The following is a 24,823-nucleotide window of genomic DNA, read 5'->3' as shown; positions in this document are numbered from 1 at the left end:
GTTGAGACAGGATTTACTATTTGATACTCAGATGTAGTAATCTGCATACTGTGTTGAAATGCCTACTGGTGAATATCTTTAAACGTTTTTGTGTCCAGTAGATGATTAGTATTTTATGGAAGCTCCGCTTTAAAGCTAGCTATTTTATTTGATACACGCGTATATAACCCCATAATTATTCTTAGGCCCAGTTCAGACGTCGTGTTTCTGCCGTGCCGAACTAAATTCAGGAATTAAGTTCGACGAAAGCACGGCAGAAACACGGCGTCTGAATCAAACTTTTGAATTAAGCTCGGCAAGCAATTAAGTTCGACAAGCTCTGCCGCGCTACACGACTATGGCACGACAGTGATTCAAACGTCGTGCTTCTGTCACGCCAAACTAAATTCATAAATTATGTTAATGTGTTTTGGCGAGATTGCGTTCCCTGACGGGAGTTAGGAGGAGAATTGTTACGAGGCTTCAGTAAACCCTGAATTGATTCGACTCTGGCACGACGTCTGAATCAGAGTCGATTTCCTGCCGTGCTACAGTCGAACCAAATTGCAATTTAGTTCGGCACGACAGAAGCACGACGTCTGAACTGGACCTTAGTATAAATCTACTAGCGTTCTATTACGAATGCCGTTCTCTGATTGGCTACGCTACTCACTATCTATTCTGTGATGAATAGTGAGTAGCGTAGCAGTGTGCGCTTGTTAACAGAATGACGGCCGCTTCTTTGCGTTTTCAAGGTGTCTGTGAAGAGTATTTAGATAAAGTTTTGAACGACTAGTAGATTTATACTAAAACAATTAGATTATTCGATCTCGATTTCTATGCGTGATAGTTGACTCGGGCTGCGCCCTCGTCAACTATCGCGGGATAGAAATCTCGAGCTCATAATCTAATTGCTTCATAGAAAACCATTGCCGAGTCAGTGCTATTCAGGCTATAAACCACAGCGTTGTTTAGGCTGACTGTGCTATTCGGGCTAACTGTGATTATCCGCCGTTAAAAGCATTTAGCAATTATTATTTTTCACCACTATTTGATATCAATGGCCCTTTCCCTCTATGAGACGCGCCTCCAGGAAATCATGGTAGTTGTATTCATCAAAACAAATATCCAGTCCAAGGTAATGAACTCAACTACCATGATTTTATGAAGGTGGCGCATAGAGGAACTGGACATTTATTTTTCTTAAATCTAAAGACTTCAAATTAAAATTGTTTCAGCTGTTCGGTATTCGAGGTTCCCAAACAGCCCGTCTGGGGGTAACCGAACGATGTACAAGTACTAACATTCCATCCCGGGGGAGCAGAATTACGGCAAGTGGCCTCATGATTGGCGACATAATAATTCTTGCGTTCGATGAGATGGAAAATGCAGTCCTGAAGCAGACCGGAGTGAAATTTTATGGGACCACATCGCAAACCACGTGTTAGACTTGCCACAAGTCGACCTCATGAGTTTCAGGGTGGAAGAGCTAAGCGAGCGAAGTGAGCTGCGAGGTTTCAGGCCGCGAAGCACCGTTGGGAAGGACTCGAAACGGTCGAGCGAGCGACGAAGTAGACTTTTCTGAAAGTCTAACCACGTGTATACGAAACTGTTTTGGTTTCTAGATCGTTCGCGCGTTTATAGTCATCATTCTGGACTGTGCAAATCAACACAAACGTGTGTTTCGTCGGGATGCGAGATAACAGACTTTTGTTACATAACTAGGACAACGAACATAAACGAACACGGCCTTGAATCGACCTGGCTTAAGGATGTTAACCGTGGGAACAGTTATATTTCATTGGCTGTATTTTGATTATATTTGTTGATTAGCTCCAGTGGCGAACATTTTGATGAATCGATGGAAATGGCAAAGTAAATGCTGTCTACCGTCATTCATCAGTGGAAATATTCGAATCAGTCACACGGATTTAAGATTAACGTACACGCGATTGCAAATACTGGCTCATATTCGTGCTTCCAGCCTAGAAACTGTACGTAAAAAAATATACTTTACAATGCAACAAACTAGCTTTACGCTTAAACATTACCAGTAAATGTGAAAATGTTAAGCATGAAATTTGAGGGCAAATGCAAATATTTTAGTTCTATTTACAGAAACTGACGCAGTAACGCAACGTATCAACGAATCTTAGTTTGTAGGGGAGACTTCTACTTGCTAACCACAACTTGGACTTTGTCACTATGTTATATGTCTAAAACTTCCGTTGTTGATATAAAAAATGTTGATTATAACAATAGGCAGGAGTTTAAAGTCAGGTAATGAAGTTATGAAAGGCGTCGAAGGCATTCCCGTAATCTTTGATTACTACTAGTTACTAATACACTTCCACACGTTGACCGAATGATTGATTGTAGAGGGTCCACAATGGGGTTCTCAGATCCCGCTTTCCCCCCCGCTTTTTCCTGTTAATCCCGCCATCCCACCCTTGTTGGACTGGGAATCCCAATCGATCCCGCCTGCTTTTCAAAGACGTTTCTACGTTCATTATTAATTTGTTAAATTAATAATTAGTTTAATTATTAACATAGAAACTTTTTAAAAATAGATATCATATGAAAGATCACAAAAGAATTCAAAGGGTAGCAGATAAGTAACCACAAATGATTATAACGTTTCTTTCCATACACGGTTTACTGTTTTGTTTTCTTTTGGCCACGTGTCAGTGAAATGGCCTGTATACACACTTGACAGTTTCTTTCAAAGCTTTCAGCGTCTTCATTTTCCTTGAAATCTGGGCTCAGAACTTTTCTTTCTAAATGAAGGCATTCCTGCTCGTACCCTGGTCCCAGAGGTTTTCCTTGATTTTTCTTCTTTTCGCGAAGCGGCGAACGCTTAACGGCGAGTCGCGAACGGCGAGTCGCGACTCGTGTTCGCCGCTTCGCGGCTCCTCGCAGCTCTCTCATGCGGAGGAAAATCAAGAAAAACCTCTGGGACCAGGGTATCCTGCTCGCGCATCCTTTTCGTAATATATGGCGACGCATACTTCGTACGGTAAATCACTATCACCGACATCCGATGTGGCTATCCTGGCCAAAACAAACCAAGCGCTCTGGAAAAGGTCGAAAGACTAGAAAAACTAAAAGTGATCGGGGGCCAAGATTACAGACGCAAGCGTCGAAAATGTTGGAAATGGACAGATGTCATTGATGTCAGAGGTCAACACAAATGATCGCAATCAGTAGGAATAGGACTCAAAGACCTCATACAGTCTCATGATGCTAACGTAGTCAAGCGATAATGGATACGTTTGACAGAACCTGACAGGGTACAGATCCGTTGCTATTCATTACTTGAAACCTGACACAGCTACAACGCACAAAAGGTTCGTTTCTGCCAGCTTGTGGTTCTTGCGCTGGTCAATAACAATTTATGAAGTCACGTAAAAATTGAAATCTCGTATCCCGCTCTGTTCCCCTTGCGAATCCCGCATTTCAATCCTATAAAAACACGAAACCCCGCTCCCGCTCGTAATTGTAATTCCCGCTTCCCGCCCCTATTTTCAGCTCAAATCCCAAATATCACGGCGAAAAAAGGCCAAATCCCACATCCCGCCAAACCTATTGGGGACCCTCTTATGACTGAGACAGGTCAATCAGCCTCAGTAGAACCGACTCAATTCCCGCCTTTCAGTTGCTGCCACACAACTACACAAAGTAAATAAAGAGATATGCTGAGGAAGCAAAGCCTTACTGTTCCAGGGTTTCACTAAAAGATTAATGGCACGCTAAGATAAAATCGACAGAAAATCGTTTAATGCTAATGTAGAATTAAATTATTTTATGCACGACTAATACATAGTTGCGACGGACGGTATATTTTTTTGCATGTTTGCATGAGTTCAACTCCAACCCGGCCGGCATTGCTTGAAAGCAGACCACTTAATCCTGAGTCAATGGTGCTAGCCCTAATTAGATCTTTACTCTTGTCTTCCAAACTACTCATATACAATCATGTAACTATTTCGAGCACTATTTCAACCCCACGTGTCATTTTGGTTGGCAATCTAATCCTCTTTCACGGCAATAATTATTGTAACTTGAAGACTTTCTTCATCTCGTTTGATCGTTTGGGAGAGGAAATCACACTCGACCAGTTGATATTTCATGCTTCAAACCGTTAACTAAACAAAGCTTATTTGATTTATCACTTTCTGTTATTTCAAACGTAGACACTCCAACGACCCTCTTCAAGATTCGTGCAGTGTCCAAAACGGAAGAAAAGTCAGGGACTTGCAAAACGATTGCAGTGCAGATGGCAAGAATTTCGATTCTGGGTTAGGCTTTATACCACCAGTAATGACTTATACACTAAGTTCACGCCTTGCAGTGGGAGTATTCTGAACGAGGAAAGGGTTAAAATGGTGATCAAGTTCTGTTACTGCTACAACTTTTGTGGAGCGGGCCAGACTCGCAACGGGTGTGAAGTAGAAGGACTTGAAGGAAGACTGGACCGGGGTGCCAACTTGTTCTCCTCGTACAAAACAATGTAAGTAATTGTTTCGTTGATTAACACTAACTGTGGTTGGTCTGGTGCACTGTTAGTTAGTTTATATCTTTATTAAACCGTAATGAGAAGCGGAACAATGGCTTGGCCGAAAATGAAGTACGTGCACTCAAATTCAATCAACTCAGAAAATAGAATTGGTCAGAATATTGATTTGGTCAGAAAATAGAATTAGTTAAAATATAGTATTAATCACAATCTAGAATTAGCCTGAATATAGAACTTCTGAGCCATCGACTTCCAGTAAGAGCTGTAGAATTTTATTTCTGAGCAATTCGACGTCCATTCTCACTTTCTCTTGAAAGAAAACGCGCTCTTGCGCTGTCTACCGAGTTTGGTTTCTTCCCCTACACCAGTTAAAGGACACACATTTTTGCAAACATGTAAGTATGTTATCAAAGCTTACAAAAGCTACATTTAAGTGACGTGTGACTGGTGCAATGGACGAGCAAAAGAAAAAAATTAAAGGATGTTAATAAAAAAAAATTACCTTTTTCTAATTTTAAATTTATTCTTTTCAGATGCCGGATTGATTGTACACCCGAGGACAAGGTATTATTGTAAAAAACAATTATAACTATTATTATTAACGTAATTATTACATTACTGTCAGGTATCCATGGTAATCGAATAATTCAGCGTCTTGTCAGCGGTCGTATGTAACATATAAAGGTGACCAACTTGTTCCAACACCTGCAGCAGAGTCACAGAAATTTGTAGGAAAAGGTAAAGAACAGACAGAGAAGAGATTTTGGTCTTAAGTTTTTATTACATTTTAAGACTGGCATGCAGTCTCATAGTTATACCTCTGGTTAACATCATACAAAACTACAAGGATTCACCACAGAATTAGCTTTCGATTCATGTTGACTTTTTTTTTGCTTTAGCTGGAGCGCATTTCAACGCTTAAAAACGAGCTTGAGCAAGGCGAAGTAACGCAGGTGATTTCACTGACAGAGGGAACCACTTCTATTCAGACCAGCCAGACGGGAGGTACCTCTAGTACTACAATTTCTGCCAAGATTGGTTTAACTCTGAAAAAAGGCTTCTCCGCTGAACTTGGTGTTTCCCATACGACCGAGTATAACTGGGCTCAGAGCTCCAGCAGCTCGTTCTCTCGGCAAGTAAAACACGAAGCTCGGATACCGGTCCAACCGGGTAAACAGGTTAGCGTCTGCCAGGTGATAGGAAAATGCAGTAACAGTGATGGAACGGTTTACACCGTCAACACCAAGACTTTGGTTGTCCGTGACCAGCCAACCTGCGGCCCCTAGATATAATCCATGAAGGAACGATAGCTATTGGTGAATTTTGACATTTCCTTGTCAAATGTAAAAGAGAAATAAAAGCAATGCTTGCTGAAGTCAAGTGTGTCTTTTAATCATTCGTTTACCAATATTTATAACCATGTGAAGTTTATATGAAATAATTCATATATGAACTGCGGTTGTAGATGAAAGTGAAGAATGATCATCGCAGTTAATTTTCCAATTTAAGCAATTGGAAAGAAGAAGCCTGAAAAAATCAGGGCTTCAGCGGGATTCGAACCCGTGACCTCCGCGATACCGATGCGATGCTCTACCAACTGAGCTATGAAACCACACATTGGGAGCGAGGTCAATTAATTGAGTTCATATCTTCCCGTGAGGAGTGAAATGATGTGAAGTTTATATGAAATAATTCATATATGAACTGCGGTTGTAGATGAAAGTGAAGAATGATCATCGCAGTTAATTTTCCAATTTAAGCAATTGTAAAGAAGAAGCCTGAAAAAATCAGGGCTTCAACGGGACCTCGCTTCCAATGTGTGGTTTCATAGCTCAGTTGGTAGAGCATCGCACCGGTATCGCGGAGGTCACGGGTTCGAATCCCGTTGAAGCCCTGATTTTTTCAGGCTTCTTCTTTCCAATTGCTTAAATTGGAAAATTAACTGCGATGATCATTCTTCACTTTCCCCTTTAATATTTATAACCAATTGAAAAGTTAAGAGTTATGCAGACCAAAGAGAGTGTTGTACCCCAAGCCGAACACTAATTAAGATGGATACCGTTCTCCGAGGTCCGTCTGCATTATTGCTGGCTACTCATTAACCAAGATTGAGGTAATTACGGGAAAATCTCATACTGAAGTCTTGCTGTGAGGGGGGGGCAAGGGTATTTTCGTGACGCCGTGATCCGGTTTTTTGTGCTCTGGGAATCGTGATTTGATAAAAAAAAAACTATTCCGTGAATCGTGATTGAAGTGTATTCCGTGAGGCGTGAAATGCAAAAGTCCTTGGCTGTTAATCGTGAATACATAAGAAATAAATCGTGAATGTCTAAAGTTGAGTTCGTAGCTGAATTTCACTGCATTGTGAGATTTTTTTCCGTGACCTTAGTGAATTTAACGCTTGAGTCAAGCCGACTGAGAGTAGCGACAAACGAAACATGTTGACAGGTTTAAACAAACCCGTTGATTTCCTTATCACCGTATTAGCCAATGACAGAAACTGTCATCGTAAGTGCCAGCGACACCGAGCGACATTTTTACACAATTGAGTTCACGTCTTGATGGAGTTGTAATGTATGGACTAGTAAAGGAGTTGTGTTCTTACCCAGCTGAATGTCTCCAAGTGCTATCCATGTGTGTGAATAATGAAACACTGTTTGTGTCATTCAAAGGCAAGAATGAAGCCGAGAAGCAAGGCGGACTTCTATCAATCGATCTCACATCAAGACAAATTTCTTTTATCTTACACAATGACACTGCGTTATGCTCTGAATGTACAGGAGTGGCAAGTTATTTGAACGGTGTCTTGTTCTGTGATGCGGGAGCTTTCCAGGTCAAGTATCTTCATCAGGATGGCAGTGTTGATGTGATTGCTGGAAAAGGCCAAGAGGGTAACGCAGAGGGCAGAGCAGACTCTTCGTTTGGTCAGCCGATGGGAGTTTGCACTGACAATTGCAATGTCTTTTGTCACTGACCCTCAGACAGGATGTGTCAAAATTCTGACTACAATTACCGGTACAGTCACCTATCTGAAACACCTTGGCAAATTGTTCCGCGCATTTTCAGTTCATCTGAAACATCAGACGGTTCCACGCCTATCAATAGCTGAAGTTCTGCAAGAAGTCGGTGATCTCAAACGATTTCTAGATGGAACTGTGAGTACTGTACAAACGATGATTGACTCCCAGAAATCCACAAACGGCCCTGACGGTACTATCTCGAACCTGTCGCTTAAGTCCGTACAAATGATCTACAATCACCTTAATCGGCTGGATGATAAATTGAAGTCTACCAACAAAGACATCCACGTTGATCTTCATGCTTGTCTGACAACCCAAGTGAAAAATCTGCACGCTGTTGGTCATTTCAAGGATCAATGTCCCACATCTCTCTCCCGTAATCTGGGAAACACTGTCTACGAAAGCATCAAAAGGATCACAAGCTGGGCAGCCTATTATTTCACTCACCCAATATCCTACTATCCAATTCCAGACAGTTCAATTCCACTGAAAGACATTTGCAAACTTTGGCATCTTGGCAAAACAAGGCACTTAAATTCTACCCAAGAACAGATCATGAGAGAATGGGCAGTTCAGCATGGCAAGTGCGTTCGACAGAGAACTGTGAGGCAAGAAACAACGAAGTTCAAGGCTGGCACTTTGCCTTTGAGTATGTATCGTCCAGCAGATTCTGCTTACCCATAGGACAAGATCCACCTTGAACCTCCTGCACAGAATCAGCCAGCTGTTCCACCAACCGTCGACGAACAAGAAGAGCAAGAGCAAGAGGTCACCTTCGCTTATCCTGAAGTGTCTGAAGCCCCAGAAGTCCCAGAGGATGATGTGCAGTATGACACAAACAGTGGGCCTGACGATGCCGTGGAAAGTGACAACGACGACGATACTCTGACCTTCTTAAGAGCCGCAACAACTCGCAGTGGAATAGCCGTCCAAGTCCGATATTTCTCTTAAGAGGTCTCTTAAAGTAAAACCAACAAATTAAGATTTCAAATATTACCTTTCCAACAGCTGTAAATTATTGGTAAAGTTAAAGAATGCGCTTTTTTGTACAAATTTTGATTACAGTTTCGTGCACATGTTCGAGAATCGTGAAAAGTGAATTTTTTGTTTCGTGATTCGTGAAATCGAAAATTTACTATCTTAACTTCGTGACAAGAAACCCCCTCCCCCCTTGCCCCCCTTCTGCTGTATTGACCTTATCATTTCTCGGTGTACAGGTTCTCATGAATTGCGGCTCCAAACTACGGAAAATCGGAAAATCATTGCATTTTTTGGCACTTTACTTTTTGGCACTTTGTTTACTTTACCTTTCGTGTTGTTGCGCGTTGAGTTCACTTGATTTCTTTCTTAACATGTAACATCGCCGTTTTTCCTCCTTTATGTACTTCCTCAGTGTTGTCTCTTTCTTCTATGAAATGGCAGATAAATTTTGAACGGAGATACGGGACCCATCTCGACCATCTCGTGTTTAAGCTCGTCGTACCCACTGTATTGGTTGTTTCCGTCGATATGGTTATAGAGACAACGCAAGCAGGTTGTGTTCATTGCACCTCTGTATTCGCCGTTCATAATCCAACTGAATCTTAGTCAGGAAGGGTAAAGTCAACAAGATATTAACACCAGTACAAGTTGACGAAAAACAGACGAAAATAACGGAGATCAATTCACGGACAGTTTAAATGGAAAAAGAAAACGGCTACCGGCTAGACTTAAAGATAGAGAGCTTAAGCAAACCGCGCCGACAACGGCAACGGCAACGGCAACGGCAACGGCAACGGCAACGAGAACGTCACTAAACAAAAGGCTTAATGAGCAGAGCAATGGATGCACATGGGAATTATAAATCTTTGCGCATTTCTTTGCCGTCCTCTGCACAAAAACATCGTGAAATGACCAAGCTCTGTTTTGGAGAACGCGAACGACGACGGCTAATTAAAAAACATTCCCTTTGGGACCGCACATACCTATGAAGCCCATATGAGGGAGCACCCACCCCCCGGGATCGTTCCATACAAAGAGTCAAAGGTAGGAAAATGAGGTTTCCTAATGAGACAGAAAAAATGTGATTATTATCATTACTACAAAGCGGCAAGAAAAAGTCAGTAATTATATATCCTGTGCGGCGCTTGGTACAGAGTCGTGCGATTTCTATAAACCTTTTGGTAAACCTTCCCGTGTCAATCAAAATCATACATGCGCACTATCTGACTCAGGCCCTTTGCAAACTTTGCCATTGCAACCTAAATTATTAGCACTGGCCGTCTGCTATCTCGCATAAATTAGCATTGAATAGTTCTTGTGTCTCGAGTGCAAATGAACTAAAAGCGGAAACGACGATAGCGGCCGTTTGCAAGAGTGAGTTTGTTAAACTGTCTGCAATCGAAAGAAAACAAGGGAGTTTATAAACAGAATGGAAAGCTGATGAAGCTAAATTCTCGAAGCAAAACTGTGTCCTTTAATGGTATAGCTCACTACTAGCATTAAATAGTAAGATAGGGTATCCGGCATTCATTCTAAAATGGAGATTATTAAAACTTATAAACAGACGATAAGACAATTGTAAAGATGACGGAGTTGAAATCAGTAATTGTCTTAGTAATCCTGAAAGCTATTTCCGTCGTTTTTCTCAATAATACAAAAATGAAGATATTCCTTTTCAGATTCGTTCATGTCTAACGTAACATGCGGGGTGGGAAAATGAACAAGGATACCCCTCTTCACCTGTAACAACTTTACACAGTTAAAACAACCTTTTTATCAAGAATGTTCCTGAACCTTTTCTAGACAATGTCTTACGTCTTCTACAAAAATATTTGTAATATTCCTCGTTACATGTTTAATCTGACACGCTGATGGCTTAATCAATCTAATCGAATACCATTTATCAAAATTACGATTAACTGAATGAGCAAAAAGTGCTATTTCTCAAACGAAAGAGACTTGACATGCGAGACTATCAAATACCTGCACTGATGCAACTGAGAGTTATTTCTTACCCTTTTACCTGTCTTCAGCTTACAACTACTTCGTTTAGAGTAGCAAATCTTTAAAGGAATTGTTGCACGGTTCGGCGCATGAGCAAACTATGACGGGAGCATAAAGTACCTTTCTCGCTTTCTTACTGAACCACACGTAGTTCAGCAATCTCAGACTCCAGTCTGTGAGAGCAGAGTGACGAGGTCTAGATTTTCCGAAAGATATTAACGGATTTACACAGGAAAGGTCGAATAATTATTAGTTATTAACATTGAATTTATTACTCAGGCCGAAAGATTTATCTGGACAAATGCACGAGTTATTTCGTCACATCCGACTGGACCATAAATTATGTAATTGAGTGGAGCATAGAAGTCGGAATATACAAAACGAATTCTGACGAGAAATATCATCTCTATGATCCTGTATGATCCTCTATCGTCAAGCTTTCCTGACTGACCGCAACAATTTCTCTCAAGAGTCATCGTCATTTTTTCATAATAAAAACAATGGAATCAAATAGGCTAAGGTCATACCTTGCTCATGCGCCGAGCCGCGAAAGCATCTTTTTAATGAAGGCTTTGTGGACTGACTTCTGCACTTGCATCTTAACGTTTAACAATTTACATATTAATGGCGATTTTTACATTAACCAAGCTTTTTCCGTTGTTTTTCTCAATAATGCAAAGGTGAAGATATTCCTTTTCAGTTTCGTTCATATGTAACATATCATGTGGTACAACGCATAACGATAACCCTCTTTCAGATGGTAGCCACCTGTAAAAACTTTACCCAGTTAAAACAACCTTATTATCAACAGCGTTCCTAAAACTTTTCCAGACAATGTCTTACGACCTCTACAAAGTATTTGTAGTATTCTTCGTTACATGTTTAATCTGACACGCAGATGGCTTAATCAATCAAATCAAATACCGTTTATAAAATTTATGGGATTAATTAAATGAGCAAAAAGTGCTATTTCTCAAACGAAATAGACTTGACATGCGAAACTATCAAATAACTACCATGATGCGAGGGAGAGTTATTCTTACCCTGTTACCTGTCTTCAGCTTACAACTACTTCGTTTAGAGTAGTAAATCTTTAAGGGAATTGTTGCACGGTTCGGCGCATGAACAAACTATGACGGGAGCATAAGTACCTTTCTCGCTTTCTTACTGAACCACATGTAGTTCAGCAATCTCAGACTCCAGTCGGTGAGAGCAGAATGACGAGGTTCAGATTTCAGGGAAGATATTAACGGATTTACACTGGAAATGTCGAGTTGGTTGTTAACACTGAATTTATTACTCGGGCCGAAAGATTTAATCTGGAAAAATGCACGAGTTATTCCGTCGCATTCGACTGGACCATAAACAATGAAATAGAGTGGACCATAGGGGTCGGAATAGAACAAATTCTGACGAGAAATATCACATCTATGGTCCTTTATCGTCAAGGTTTCCTGACTGACCGCAACAATTTCCCGCAAGAGTCATCGTCATTGTTTCATAATAAACCAATGGAATCAAATAGGCTAACGTTATACCTTGCTCATGCGCCGCGCTGTGAAGGCTTTGCGGACTGACTTCTACACTTGCAACTTAACGTTTAAGAATTTATATATTAATGGCATTTTTTTACATTAGCCAATTTGTATTTACAACTTTGTGTCAAGACTGCCGCTTGTTTCGTTACTGTCAGAAAATGCCTCATCGTAGTAAGCCTCGGACTCATCGAGTTTCTCGAAATCAAAATAAGGAGTGTCCGTTGTCATCATTTGTTCCAGTTGTACAATCAGTTGTTCAAATGTTGGTCGTTCATCGGGCACCTCCTTCCAGCAGTCTAATATCAGGCCGTATCTGATGGCAATTAACGTAAATAAAATAAATAAATAAATAAATAGGAATTTGCGGGGCACATCCCACGGAGAGGCTCTCCGTCCACTGTTACCAGATCGAATTGGAATTTAGAAGTGTTGGTTTTTGTGGAGGGAGGAAAACCGGAAAACCCGAAGCCCTCGGAGCAAGTATGAGAAGCAGCAACAAACTCAACCCACTTACGACGCCGGATCCGGGATTCGAACCCGGGCTATACATTGGTGGGAGGCGGGCGGCCTAACCACTAGGCGATGCCTGCTCCCCTGAATAAAAAAGATTACGAAAATAAAACCCGCAGTTGTAAAACCCTCTTGGGTTTAGATGACCAGGCCGAAATCAGTGCATTTAAAATTGAATGGGAAAAAATATCGTCCCTATTTGACTCATGAGATTTTCCTTTGAACAGATCTTATTAAACAGAAAAACCGGTCTAACATGTTCTGAAACTAAATGTAATCATCCCTTTACAGTGTACGTTCTAAATTGGATTATTCGAACTCAGGCAGACACCTTAATATCACGCATTTAAAATATGTTTGTTCTACAAGGTAATATTTATAAATTCCTGAGCAACTGCAAAATGACTTGTAGTCAAAGAAGGAGCAGTGATTTACTTACAGCTCATCGGAACAGCTTTTTGGTTTGGCCATACGATACCCAGTCTTAAGAAGCCTGTACAACTCTTTGTGGCTTATTCCTGGATATGGAATGCCTCCTGACAAGAAATAAGGGAGAAACCAAGTGTTTGGATTGTATTTGTTAGAAAGGTGACTTTCCTCAGCTGAATGCAGTATGAACTGAGCGCCGTTATACGATATTGCAGACAACGTAACTATAAGAGAGTTTGCACGCAACTGTTATGAACGTATTCAATAGGAAACAGAAATAAAGTTCAGTGTCGTAGGCCTGGTCCGCGCTCTGCATGAAGGTATGTCTGGAAGTGTCTTCCATGAGAAAAGGCTGACTGAAGAGTTCCCCATTACATCGGGACTGAAGCAGGGCTGCGTCCTCGCCCCTGGACTCTTCTCCCTGTACCTAGCTGCTATTCCAACGCCAACACAGGCCAACGCCGACGACGACGACGATGTTGTTGTGGAGGTAAAGCGATTTCAATGAGTATTATAATTACGATGAGTTTTAGTGGTTCCTCTCTAGTGAGATTGGAATACTTGTCACACAATCCAACATAAAATAATAGTCATATAACACTGATGTACCCCTTAATACAAAGCACATTACTGTGGCCAATAAAAGTGAAAGTTTTCCTATTTACATGTAAAAGGAGATGGCTATTTCTAAGAAATTATCAATTCTCACCCATTGTGGTCAACTCCCAGAGAAGAACTCCAAAGGACCATCTGAATTAAAATAATGAAACAAAACATCAGAGAATTTTGTTCATTCGCTTTCATTTACTCGGGTCTAAGTTCTATATTAGGGTTAGCATAAAGAGTCGCACAAACCTTCATTCAACATTGCAATTGTGTCATCTCGGCTCTAAAAACAATGAGATACTTTCCCCTCAACTATGCATTTATCTAAAAATTGAACTTAGGTTGGGGGGAGGTACGTTTTTAGGGGAAAAAATTATGTATACTATGGCAATGCTTGCAATTTTTCTCACGTTTTTCATGTCATTGTGGGTGGCTGTACTCAATAGGCCAACAACTGAAGCAAATGCCTCAGTCGATCAGTCCTACTAAGATACAATCTTAGTAAACAAGTCGGGACGCAAAATAACTTACACATCACTCTTAGTAGTGTATATGCTGTTATGTAGTGCCTCAGGAGCTGTCCATTTGATTGGCAGTTTTTTTGTGTGTTTCATTTCATATACATTGCCCTGAGTGTCGCGTAGCAGACCAAAGTCGGCAATCTTCACCACTCTGTCCTCACCGAGAAGAATGTTTCGCGCTGCCAGATCACGGTGAACAAATCCTTTGCCAGCCAAGTAATCCTGTTAAAATAAAACATAACAACACAAATACCGGAAAAAAGCGGTTAAAACACAAAAACGTTTGTCCTGTAACAAACTGTAGCAGTCTGTTACTTCTTTTCAACAATTTGGAGTTAAACTTGAAAGGCACACTTCATCTTAGTTGCTAAACGCCTTCAATATAATATGTGATACAAGGGTGGCAAACTACTACTTTTAAGATAGGTTGCTAAGAACAACAGTTTTCAAACTCATTAGTAATTCATCAAGTTAAAACAAAACAAATCTCAACTGTGAAGAAGGTCTGGATACCCGGTAGACTGCGAGCAGTCTCTCTTTTGCTCGGAAATCCGAGGGGAAGAACGCAAAACAAGTGAGCGTGCGAGCGTGACATGCGCGGGTCGAGCGGCGAACCGTGATCAGAGAGTAGCGGCTCGCGGCTTCCCATATCACGCTCGGACACTCCGACCCACCGCTCACTTGTGTTGCGTTCTTCTTTGCGTTCTTCCCCAAGGATTTTCGGGCAAAAGAGAGACTGCTCGCATTCTAGATACCCGGTCTTAATTAACATAGATTTTGACGATTTTACTTGTCCGTTTACTCCTTAGTTCTGGTTTTGATTGAAAAGATATATCAAACATTCGAGACAGTGTTTTATCGGCTATTCAACACCTCGAATTTCGCCACAAATACTCCGCTGCGCGTCGTATTTTTAACTCTCTTCTCGGTGTTTGGATATCCCGATGAAACACCGTCTATCGTGTTTGATATATTACATACATCAAAGCCTATATTTTCAAAGACGTAATTTGTGACATCTCAACTAATTCTTGTAATCAGCAAATAAATAAGTCCAAAATGTACACGACGGTTATGCATCAGTCAATTCCAGCAGTGCCCATCCCCCCCGGGCAACCGCGGGGGATTTGCTTACGTTGTCAGTCCCGGGGGTGGGGCATCCGCAATTTTATCGCGGCCCGGGGGCTGGGCATTTGCGTACCCCGGGGCGACCCCCGGGCATTCGACACGCGTGTGACAGTGCTATGGAAGAGTTCATCGGGAAAGACGAGGCATTTGTTGAACAATGGCTTGTCCGTCAGGGACTAAAGAAACTTGCAGATGTATTTAAAGGTATGTTTTCTCAATTTTAGATATTTCTTCATTACTTGTACGCATACAAACTATAAGCGACAAGGTGAACTATATTTTGTTTATCACAAAACAATCACTGACGTGAACACGACTATTTCGCATTCAAAACTAGCCTAGCATTTTTTAAATTCATGAAAGTGGAGTTAAAATACTTAAGGTTTGCGAATTCAAATGATGCGATCTTCCAGACAGATCTTGCGAGCTTAAGAGCAGCTTCGTCTAAATATCAACTAGACTTGGAAATAGCGAAAAAATCGAATTTCTTCAAACTCGCCCAGAATGAAGCCCTACGGGTACTAGTTAAAAAAATATTGTTTTAAGTTCGATAAATCAAAAATTATTTTTTTCCGCAATTTTTTCGTTTCGATGCCCCAAATCGGCCAAAATCCATCGAAAATGAGCGGCATATTCAGAGGTTCGTAAACTCAAAAGTAAAAATCTTCATTAAAAACTGATTGCACGTCGTATTTGTACTTTCTTTCTTGTCTATTTAGAGCTAAATAGATCGTGATTTGATTAGCACAAAAATATTTGATGAATTTTCTAAATTAACGACCCAAGACAGCTTTACAAGAGGTCTACATTTAGCCTATTTTCAAATGCTAAAAAGGCGTTCTGTTACGCGCCTTTTCCCAAAACGCCTAGTTTGGTCCGAAAGAGCATTGTTTCTTCTTCAAATTAGTGAAATAAAAATTTTGGGTAAATAAAATCGCGAGCGCTGAGATAGCGAACTAACTGCAGCACTTCTTCCTGAAAACGTGACCTTTGACCCAAGTGTAACGAAACCGATTACTGCAAGAAAACCCGGAAGAAAAGCAAACGCTTCGTTATTTTGAAACAATTTCTAGGGATATCTCTCCGAAACCATGATTGCAAGAACTATTTCCAGATATGAAATCTTACAGGGTCAGAGAAGGAGCTAAAGGGCGCATTTTGACACAATAACTTTGTTTGCTGAGAATTGAATTGAAGACAATTCCAGTGAAATTTGCAAACTTGAAGTATGTTAGCCGATACTTACCTGAATATTTATATTTATAGAAGAGTGGTCTTCAAAAGAAGCTGGACCCAGATTTGGAAACCTCTAAAAGAAGAAATGTTTAATATTCCGTGACCTGCCCGCTGCTATAAATGCCATGCACATGCCAACCGCATGTCACGGTCGTAAAACCAACTGAACTCCACTGACAGTTTCCATGGGCAACCCCAAAATAAACAATCCCCAAAAATGTAAAGTGATATTGGCTGTCTTCATGAACAGTTAGAAGCTAGAGTCAAGTTCCATTACCTTTAAAAAGTGCTTGATTTTATTTGTTTGCGTCGACTTTGTTCACTACTCTCACGTTCGAATACCGCGAATCGGTCACGCCAAAACAGTGCAGACCGTTCAGACTGCAGACACTTGTTTGGGCTTTTCATTGTGACTCCTTTTTTTGGGTCTAGTAACAAAATAGTGTTAAATATATCTGAAAGTTTGTCATTTATCCACAGGCTGCACAAGCGCAGTATTTGACTTATGATTCAATAGACAAACGCCTACGAGACTTTGAATGGGAAACTTACTCAGTCTGCGCGGTCTGTCGTGTTTTGGCGTGACCGATACTACGCAGTATTTGAACATGACAGTAATTACTGAGTGAACAAAGTAAAATCAAACACTTTTAAAAGGTAATGGAACTTGACTCTAGCTTCTAACTGTTCATGAAGACAGCCAATTTCACTTTACATTTTTGGGATCGATTGTTTATTTTGGAGTTGCCCATGGAAACTGTCAGTGGAGTTCAGTTGGTTTTACGACCGTGACATGCGGTTGGCATGTGCATGGTATTTATAGCAGCGGGCAGGTCACGGAATATTAAACATTTCTTCTTTTAGAGGTTTCCAAATCTGGGTCCAGCTTCTTTTGAAGACCACTCTTCTATAAATATAAATATTCAGGTAAGTATCGGCTAACATACTTCAAGTTTGCAAATTTCACTGGAATTGTCTTCAATTCAATTCTCAGCAAACAAAGTTATTGTGTCAAAATGCGCCCTTTAGCTCCTTCTCTGACCCTGTAAGATTTCATATCTGGAAATAGTTCTTGCAATCATGGTTTCGGAGAGATATCCCTAGAAATTGTTTCAAAATAACGAAGCGTTTGCTTTTCTTCCGGGTTTTCTTGCAGTAATCGGTTTCGTTACACTTGGGTCAAAGGTCACGTTTTCAGGAAGAAGTGCTGCAGTTAGTTCGCTATCTCAGCGCTCGCGATTTTATTTACCCAAAATTTTTATTTCACTAATTTGAAGAAGAAACAATGCTCTTTCGGACCAAACTAGGCGTTTTGGGAAAAGGCGCGTAACAGAACGCCTTTTTAGCATTTGAAAATAGGCTAAATGTAGACCTCTTGTAAAGCTGTCTTGGGTCGTTAATTTAGAAAATTCATCAAATATTTTTGTGCTAATCAAATCACGATCTATTTAGCTCTAAATAGACAAGAAAGGAAGTACAAATACGACGTGCAATCAGTTTTTAATGAAGATTTTTACTTTTGAGTTTACGAACCTCTGAATATGCCGCTCATTTTCGATGGATTTTGGCCGATTTGGGGCATCGAAACGAAAAAATTGCGGAAAAAAATAATTTTTGATTTATCGAACTTAAAACAATATTTTTTTAACTAGTACCCGTAGGGCTTCATTCTGGGCGAGTTTGAAGAAATTCGATTTTTTCGCTATTTCCAAGTCTAGTAGATATTTAGACGAAGCTGCTCTTAAAAAGCAATACATCATGATTTAAAATGTCTTGAAACTTCACAGAAAAAGTAGCCTGGAAATACAGGCGCCTATCATCGCTCGCGGGTGGGGGCACGTCCGCCGCAATCCCAGCTATCCTCTAGCAAACTGTTAAAAGAAATATAAAGAACACGTACTGTTGTCCTTTAAGTCTTACCGTTGCATTAAAATACTGAACAGTTGACCGTTTTTGATTCTCCGAAAAAGTACTCGTAACGTAACAGTGCTCCTCACAAACTTTATAGACTAAGTTACTTTTAATTGTATTAAATCAAGATTAGAAATCGTTCCTCTTCCCCTTCTCCGCGCTATTAGTTGTTTGTTTGCTTTTCTGTTTATTTTGTAATTTTAAGTTTTCCTTTTCTTTTATTGTTTTTTTTCTTTCTCTTTTTTTTTTATTTCTTGAATTTTATCGTGTTTAATTTAATTATAGCTAATGTGTGCTGTCAGAATTCATTAATTACTTTATGCTATTCGTTTCCCTAATGTAAGTTAGTAACACCTGATGTAAATAAGTAATGTACATTGTAGTATCGGAGTAGCCATACCAGAGTACCTTGTTATTGTAATTTGTAATTTGTGATCCGTGTAATTTGTTAAGACGTGTTACCTTAAATTAAAAAAAAAAAAAAAAGAACAGTTGACCCTTTCATTCACTGATTAATTAAAAAACTGCGGAGGTGTGGGAAGGCGACGATCCCGGGGGCGGGGCATTTGCCCTCTTTCTTCGTCCCCACCCCGGGGAATTTGCCCATTTTTTTAAAAAAATGCTAATGCCCGGGGGTTAGCCTGGGAAGGGGGGGATGGGCACTGCTGGAATTGACTGATGCATTACAAAGAGTTTATCAATCGAGTCTCTACGCTGACTCTATTTACCATTCCGTTTGCAATTTGCCAGGCAAAGCAAAGAAGATCGCGGGAAGAAAAGTTGTCAGCCTGCTCGACGTCTTTAGGATGGTCATCGTCCTTAGGTGTGTTTATGTTGATCTCCCTATGTTCCTTTCTAACTGGCGTCATCATGCTGTCAGACCCAGATACATCACAGGTGTGATGTGGGTCTTCATCAATCCCAGATGGCCCAGTCACTGGCAGGGGGGAGCACTGAGACTCACTGTGATCAGGATATTTGCATTCATTCTCCTCTTTCACCTTTTTTCCTTCCTTTCTGTCGTCGTCACACTTTTCCTCTCCTGTTTTTGTTTCAGCTTCATGGCTGTGCCCCAAGTTGCCGTCAGTTCTCTCATCATAAGAACAGACCAGTGCAGGTTCTTGTCTTGCAGTCCCAGGTTCTCCTCTTGTAGACAGGATTACCTCCATAACTTCATGGCAACACTGCTCAAATTCCTCTTCTTTCTTTTCATCATCTTTTTCTTTACCTGACGCTTTGAAAACTAACTTCTTACTCATCAACGCTACCTCTTTCACCGTGACAAAGCTATTTGGCATATTATTTTCAGTGGACACTCCTGAGGTTTTGGCGCTGCCCATCTCGCTCTTATTTGTAGCTTGCGTCAGATATTCAAAAATTTCCCCATCGATACTGTTCTTAAACTTCACCTACAATTGAGAGATGGCACGCATGATGAGATCATTTTAAGTTTCTACTGCTCACTCGTACCTTTTTTGCCGCAACTGCATTGATAACTATGATAGCTTGGAGTGTTACTACTCTTTAAAACCAAACAGGTTTTATTTCTAATGGTAGTGAATAACAAAACAAATAAATTAGATTCCGACACTGTTCGTAAATAAGTTATGTTTGTAAGTCAGTCTTACCAGTCAAAAAGAAAATCAGCCTGTTATGATCCGCATTTTGTATTCTCCTATTGAAATTCCCTTATGAATGTCTTGACTTCGACCACTACTGGGAGAATGACAGCCATCCTTGCAATATTTTAGAGTAAATTTATTGTAAATTAAACTTTAATACATAGCATTTGTTTGCAGTAATCATGCACGCCACTCGTTTTCTTTAATTTGCTAAAAAAAGCAACGTTTTTAATCTCTCTCTAAAAGAGCCAACTTTTTCAAACCTGTTGCCTTTTGCCTCTTAGCCACTGAAGAAGATCGCCATGTGGAACATATTCCAGAATCAACATGATGGGTTCTGACTTTACCCAGTAGCCGAGCATGCTAAGGACATTCCGGTGAGAGCCAATTTGCTTCATGAACTCAATTTCCTGCAGGAAAAGTTCCTTACCTCCCTCGGTGGCTGTTGCTAAAATAACATGGAAACAAAAAGAAAATAAATGAACTAATTGCTTGTGATAACCGAGAAATAAGTGTAGCCCAGTAGATAATCTTCATGGTTACACCAAATTTAACTAAACTGTTGACTAAAAATCTGCTATAACAAAACAAAAAACGTATCGGTCTGACCAGAGTTTGTCCAGGAAAATAAAACATACAACACATGGTTCCCTCTTGTTTGACCACTGAGGAGTGTTTAACGTACAGGGCTACTCTTTATTATGTAGCAATACGGGCCAATACAGAACTCACGCTAGTTCAGTATCACATATATCTTTTTGCTCACCAAGTAAAGTTTTGATAGCAACCAGTTTTGCTTCTTTGATTTCCACTCTTTGATCCCTGGGCTTGTCAAATATTTCTACTGTTGGTAACTCCTTCAGGGCTCCTCTGTGTACTTTACCAAAAGCCCCTCGACCCAGTTCCTCCATGAACGTTATCCGTTCCGGTGGAATTTCCCGTTGCAGTAAGGGAATCATGTCGGACTTTAACCTGAGTAACAAAATTTAACATAGATAACCCCGCTGCTCCAGACATAACGCAGAACGCCGAGCAGGTGTACTCTGCGCCGAAGAAATTTTTACCCTGTCATCTGAGCTGATGTTACAATAAATTATTGCCTGTCGGTAAAGAAAATTTACAGTATGCACTCAGTTCTTTTCTGGTACTCAGTTCTGTTTCGCTAGGGATAAATTCGTGTTTGATTTTTGTCTAAAACGAACGTGTCACTAGCCGGCCACACAAGACGATCTTCAAAACATCAAAAATCAGGTGTCAAATTTCAGTGTTTGGCTAGAAGGATCCTTCAATATCAACGAGTCAACGCCTGGTCCACTTTGATTTACTACCATACGAATTAAATCGGTTGATATATCTAGTAAAAGCTTAGTCCACGTAACCCACTGGCGATTGAACAAAAAAGCTGTTTTCTTGAAGAATTTTCTTATTAAACAAAAAAAGCCTCTCCCAGTTCTCGACAATACTTTTAAGTCAAATGAAAGAAATGAAATGTACTCCCATACCGTTTTGCAAGGAGGACATTTAGTTTTCTCTTTCTTGTTCTCTTCCTGTGACAACCAATCCCCACAAGTAACATGACAACAAGAGCAAGACCTCCAACAATCACAGCAATAGTTTGTCCGCCTGAGTGAAGAAATTCTTCATATAGCCACACACGCTTTGTGTCCTGGCTTAAGACAGATTTCTTAATTCATTGCACAACATGCCTACAAAGCTGCTTGAAAAGCACTTTGACATGATGTGTGGAAAGAATCAATCAGTAGTATGTTAACAATTTGAAAAATAGAAAAAAGAAAACATTGTATGGAGTAACCTTAACAAATACATTGTATGCATCTTATATGGGAGGGGCGAAACACGGCGGTCAGAACCTCCCATTTCCCGTACCCTACTCTTCCGCTTCCTGTACCTTTATCTACCTTCTTCCGCCCTCGTCCGTCTTGCTCTCGTCCCTGTAAATAAGGAGACTCAAAACACATCCTAGTTATTTAGCTGGGCAATCCTATGGCGTTTTCCTTTGTTTTCAGCCCTGCCCCTCTTACTCACATCTTTTGACAGCTTAAGTGACAGCATTTCATGACCTGTTTACCTTTCATGAGGTAACCACCGTAAAAGGCTTTCCAATTTTACCGGAAAAAGGCCTCAGTTTTTCAGCCGAAGGACGAATTTTCGTTTTTCCGTCGGTCCAGAAGTCTCAAAATAAGCTAAATGTAAGTCAAAAAACATTTTGGGTTCTTGTTTTCAGTTGAAAGTATTTCAACGCTTAATAATTGATTCCCGCCTTCTTAGAATCCCCTCTTCCCGCCCTTTCTCGTCCTTTCCTCTCCCGCTTCATGCCCTCTATTCTCCCGGGCTCCCGCCCCCCTCTTCCACTCCCACTCTTATAATTATTTCGCGGGTGGAAGATTTGTTTTCTGCCAGAGATGCTTCAAATAACCAGTAACTTATGAAAACAGGATATTGTGCCTTTTTGCTTGAGCACTGTTAGTTATGGTTAGTTAAGTAGTAAATCAAAGGGCTTTTAAGACCTCTATTTGAGCAATGGAGAAGGAACATACAAAAACTCACCCGAGAAAAAATTGTTGGAAAGTATATCTGTCGCAGGGGACTTGGTTTTTACGCGCCAGAAGTTTGACATGACACTCTCCGTTTGTTCATCTTTAACAGACGTTGCAATCTCATACTCCATATCGCATTTCAGTGGTATGACATAGGACGTTTTTTTAAGCTGAGTGATAGGAATTTGCAGCCAATCAGCTTCGTTGCCGTCTGATTGAATTTCCCTGTAGTATATTACATACTTCGTAAGGCGACATCCAGTGTGCATTGGAGGACTCCACATGTAATTCAGAACGCAACTGTCTATTTCCATTGTCTTGTTGTCACCCACGGGAGGAGACAGGTTACCTAAAATAATCGATACAAATAGATTATCAGTGGTTAACGGTCACCTATAATTCAGAAAAAATGAATTGTTCTCATTGGCTTAGATGAAATGCAAGGCGTCAATATCATTGACTTACGAATACAGGATGCCCAGGTGACAGGAGTATACAAAACTAGTTCTTATGAGAACTTCATTACGCTGTCACCTAGTTGTCCTTCACACAACAGACTAATAACATCAGTTGTACTCCATGCTACTGGTTCTTGCTGTATTTACCTCCCTCGATTTTGACTTTCCACGGTTTGCTTTGGTTTAGAGGTGTTTCTCCGTTTGCACTCTGTGCAGTAACTGTTATTTCATATTCCTTGTAGCATTGGAGTTGAAGATTGTAGTTGGTTGCATTATATTGAGACACGTTACGTACATCCCATAAGCCTGTATATCCTTCAGAAATCACGTTTCTGTAGTAGATGAGGTACCAAAAGTCATAACACTCTCCTTTGAATGCAGGCAGCCACGTGATGTTTACACTGCGTCCCGCTACTGTCAAGTTTACGATCTGTGGAAAATCTAAATGAAAAGTGAAAAAAAAAAAACATTTTTCCTCAACGTAAAACGAGAAGGGCATACTACGTACATAAGGAATTGTGATAGGCACGTTGAGATACAACTTTTTGCAAAGTTTAAAAACATTCTGTAGGTAGGGTTCAGAGCCACCTTAAAGTTTGAACTACCTCGTGTATTTGTATCTTATCACAAATCGATTATTATAAATGGTTTCACGCAGCCGTTTTTGAATTACATGCACTAAAAGTTAAAATTAAGGGTGTTTTTAACCAGTTGTATCGTTGCCATGGCAACCTATTATGACATGAAGATGGCCACAACTGTTGACCAATGATTGGGCATTTGTCTGATACTGATATTGTAACACCAGTTGATAAAGAGTTTTAGTACTGACCCGGCATCAAAGTACTTATGACTGCTGGAAAGTGCTGGAAACTTTTGTCAGCCACCTTAATAGATAGGTTTTTTTTCTATAATTACGGGCAGTTTTAAAGAAAACAGCAGACATAATTTGTTTCTTGAAATTTTTTTAGCTATGGTCCACATAACTTCTCTTTTCCGGTTCGTCGCCTGTTATATTATATTGGACTTGGATTCAGTTTTTTTACAACAAGTATTTCGACAAGCCGGAAAACCAAAGCGTCAAAAAGCTCAGGTAAGTTTCTCTTTCCACTCTTGCCTGAACTGTTTGAATACTTCATTGTCAATATTATCCCTTCTTACCTTGTCCAGTTTTGACTCTCCATGGTTTAAGTGTTCTGGCTCCCCATCCAGTAACTGCTACTTCATATTCCTTAAGGCATTCCAATTCAAGGTTATAGTGGTCTGCAAATCGCGACACATTAACTACCTTCCATATGCTTGCATTATTTCCTGGCTTCACTTCTCTGTAATAAACAGTGTGCGTGACGGCAGAACACGAGCCTTGTTCCCACCTGAGGGTAACTGTGCGTCCCTTAACTTCCTTTGTTTGGTTTGTGAATAACAGGAAATCTACAATAATGGAAAGGTGTTTATTAAAACCATGACTTCAGTAATTAACTACAATTACAAAGCGGTTATGGAGTATATATGACTTTTTACCTTTCTGGTGAACTAAATGGAAAACGTAGAGCGCTATTTCTAATTTGTAACAATTCACAGGCATCTGATGTTGGTGCAAGTTCAAGTCGGTCAGTCGGTCAGTCGGTCAGTCGGTCAGTCGGTTGGTATATCTTCTTTATTTAGCTTGTGAGATGTAGGCTCTCGATTGGGTTATAAGACGAGAAAATAAAAGTGGCTGTGAGTCTCTGAGCTCGGATAATGATTTATGAAAGGCTGAGAATGGAGTTTTGTAATAATTAAATAACACGAGTCCATCCATAGCTT

At 40.4% G+C, this 24,823-nt stretch overlaps 1 protein-coding gene and 1 pseudogene across 2 annotated transcripts; one reads left to right on the top strand and one right to left on the bottom strand.

Annotated features, from left to right (window-relative positions):
- Positions 1 to 2,973: 2,973 nt before the first annotated feature.
- On the top strand, positions 2,974 to 5,781 carry LOC145492659 (uncharacterized; annotated as a pseudogene). The gene is made up of 4 exons (XR_014050044.1): positions 2,974 to 3,062; positions 4,173 to 4,489; positions 5,029 to 5,059; positions 5,395 to 5,781. The product of XR_014050044.1 is annotated as an uncharacterized LOC145492659 (transcript).
- A 6,293-nt stretch (positions 5,782 to 12,074) lies between these two features.
- Positions 12,075 to 23,377, bottom strand: LOC145502549 (uncharacterized). The gene is made up of 10 exons (XM_081481879.1): positions 23,165 to 23,377; positions 22,570 to 22,908; positions 21,504 to 21,624; positions 20,768 to 20,973; positions 20,265 to 20,449; positions 19,108 to 19,788; positions 14,115 to 14,326; positions 13,687 to 13,727; positions 12,988 to 13,084; positions 12,075 to 12,351 (listed from the first exon to the last, which is right to left on the bottom strand). The coding sequence occupies exons 2-10, from the start codon at positions 22,871 to 22,873 to the stop codon at positions 12,150 to 12,152; spliced, it is 2,049 nt and encodes a 682-aa protein (XP_081338005.1). The 5' UTR covers positions 22,874 to 22,908; positions 23,165 to 23,377; the 3' UTR covers positions 12,075 to 12,149.
- Between the last annotated feature and the right edge of the window lie 1,446 nt (positions 23,378 to 24,823).

The sequence above is a fragment of the Orbicella franksi genome, chromosome 1 (genome assembly GCF_964199315.1).
Source record: "Orbicella franksi chromosome 1, jaOrbFran1.1, whole genome shotgun sequence".
NCBI classification, from domain to species: Eukaryota; Metazoa; Cnidaria; class Anthozoa; order Scleractinia; family Merulinidae; genus Orbicella; species Orbicella franksi.
Note: the sequence above shows the minus strand (reverse complement) of the source record. Positions and strands in the feature narration are given on the sequence as shown.

Bases quoted from the DNA above. Each gene is read 5' to 3' on its own strand.
- LOC145502549 (XM_081481879.1), bottom strand. From the start codon at position 22,873: ATGGAAATAGACAGTTGCGTTCTGAATTACATGTGGAGTCCTCCAATG. The intron at 21,625-22,569 runs GTGAGTTTTTGT...TTCTTCACTCAG, and splicing joins TTCCAACAATTTTTTCTCGG to GCGGACAAACTATTGCTGTG. The intron at 13,728-14,114 runs GTAAGTTATTTT...ATTTTAATTCAG, and splicing joins TACACTACTAAGAGTGATGT to ATGGTCCTTTGGAGTTCTTC.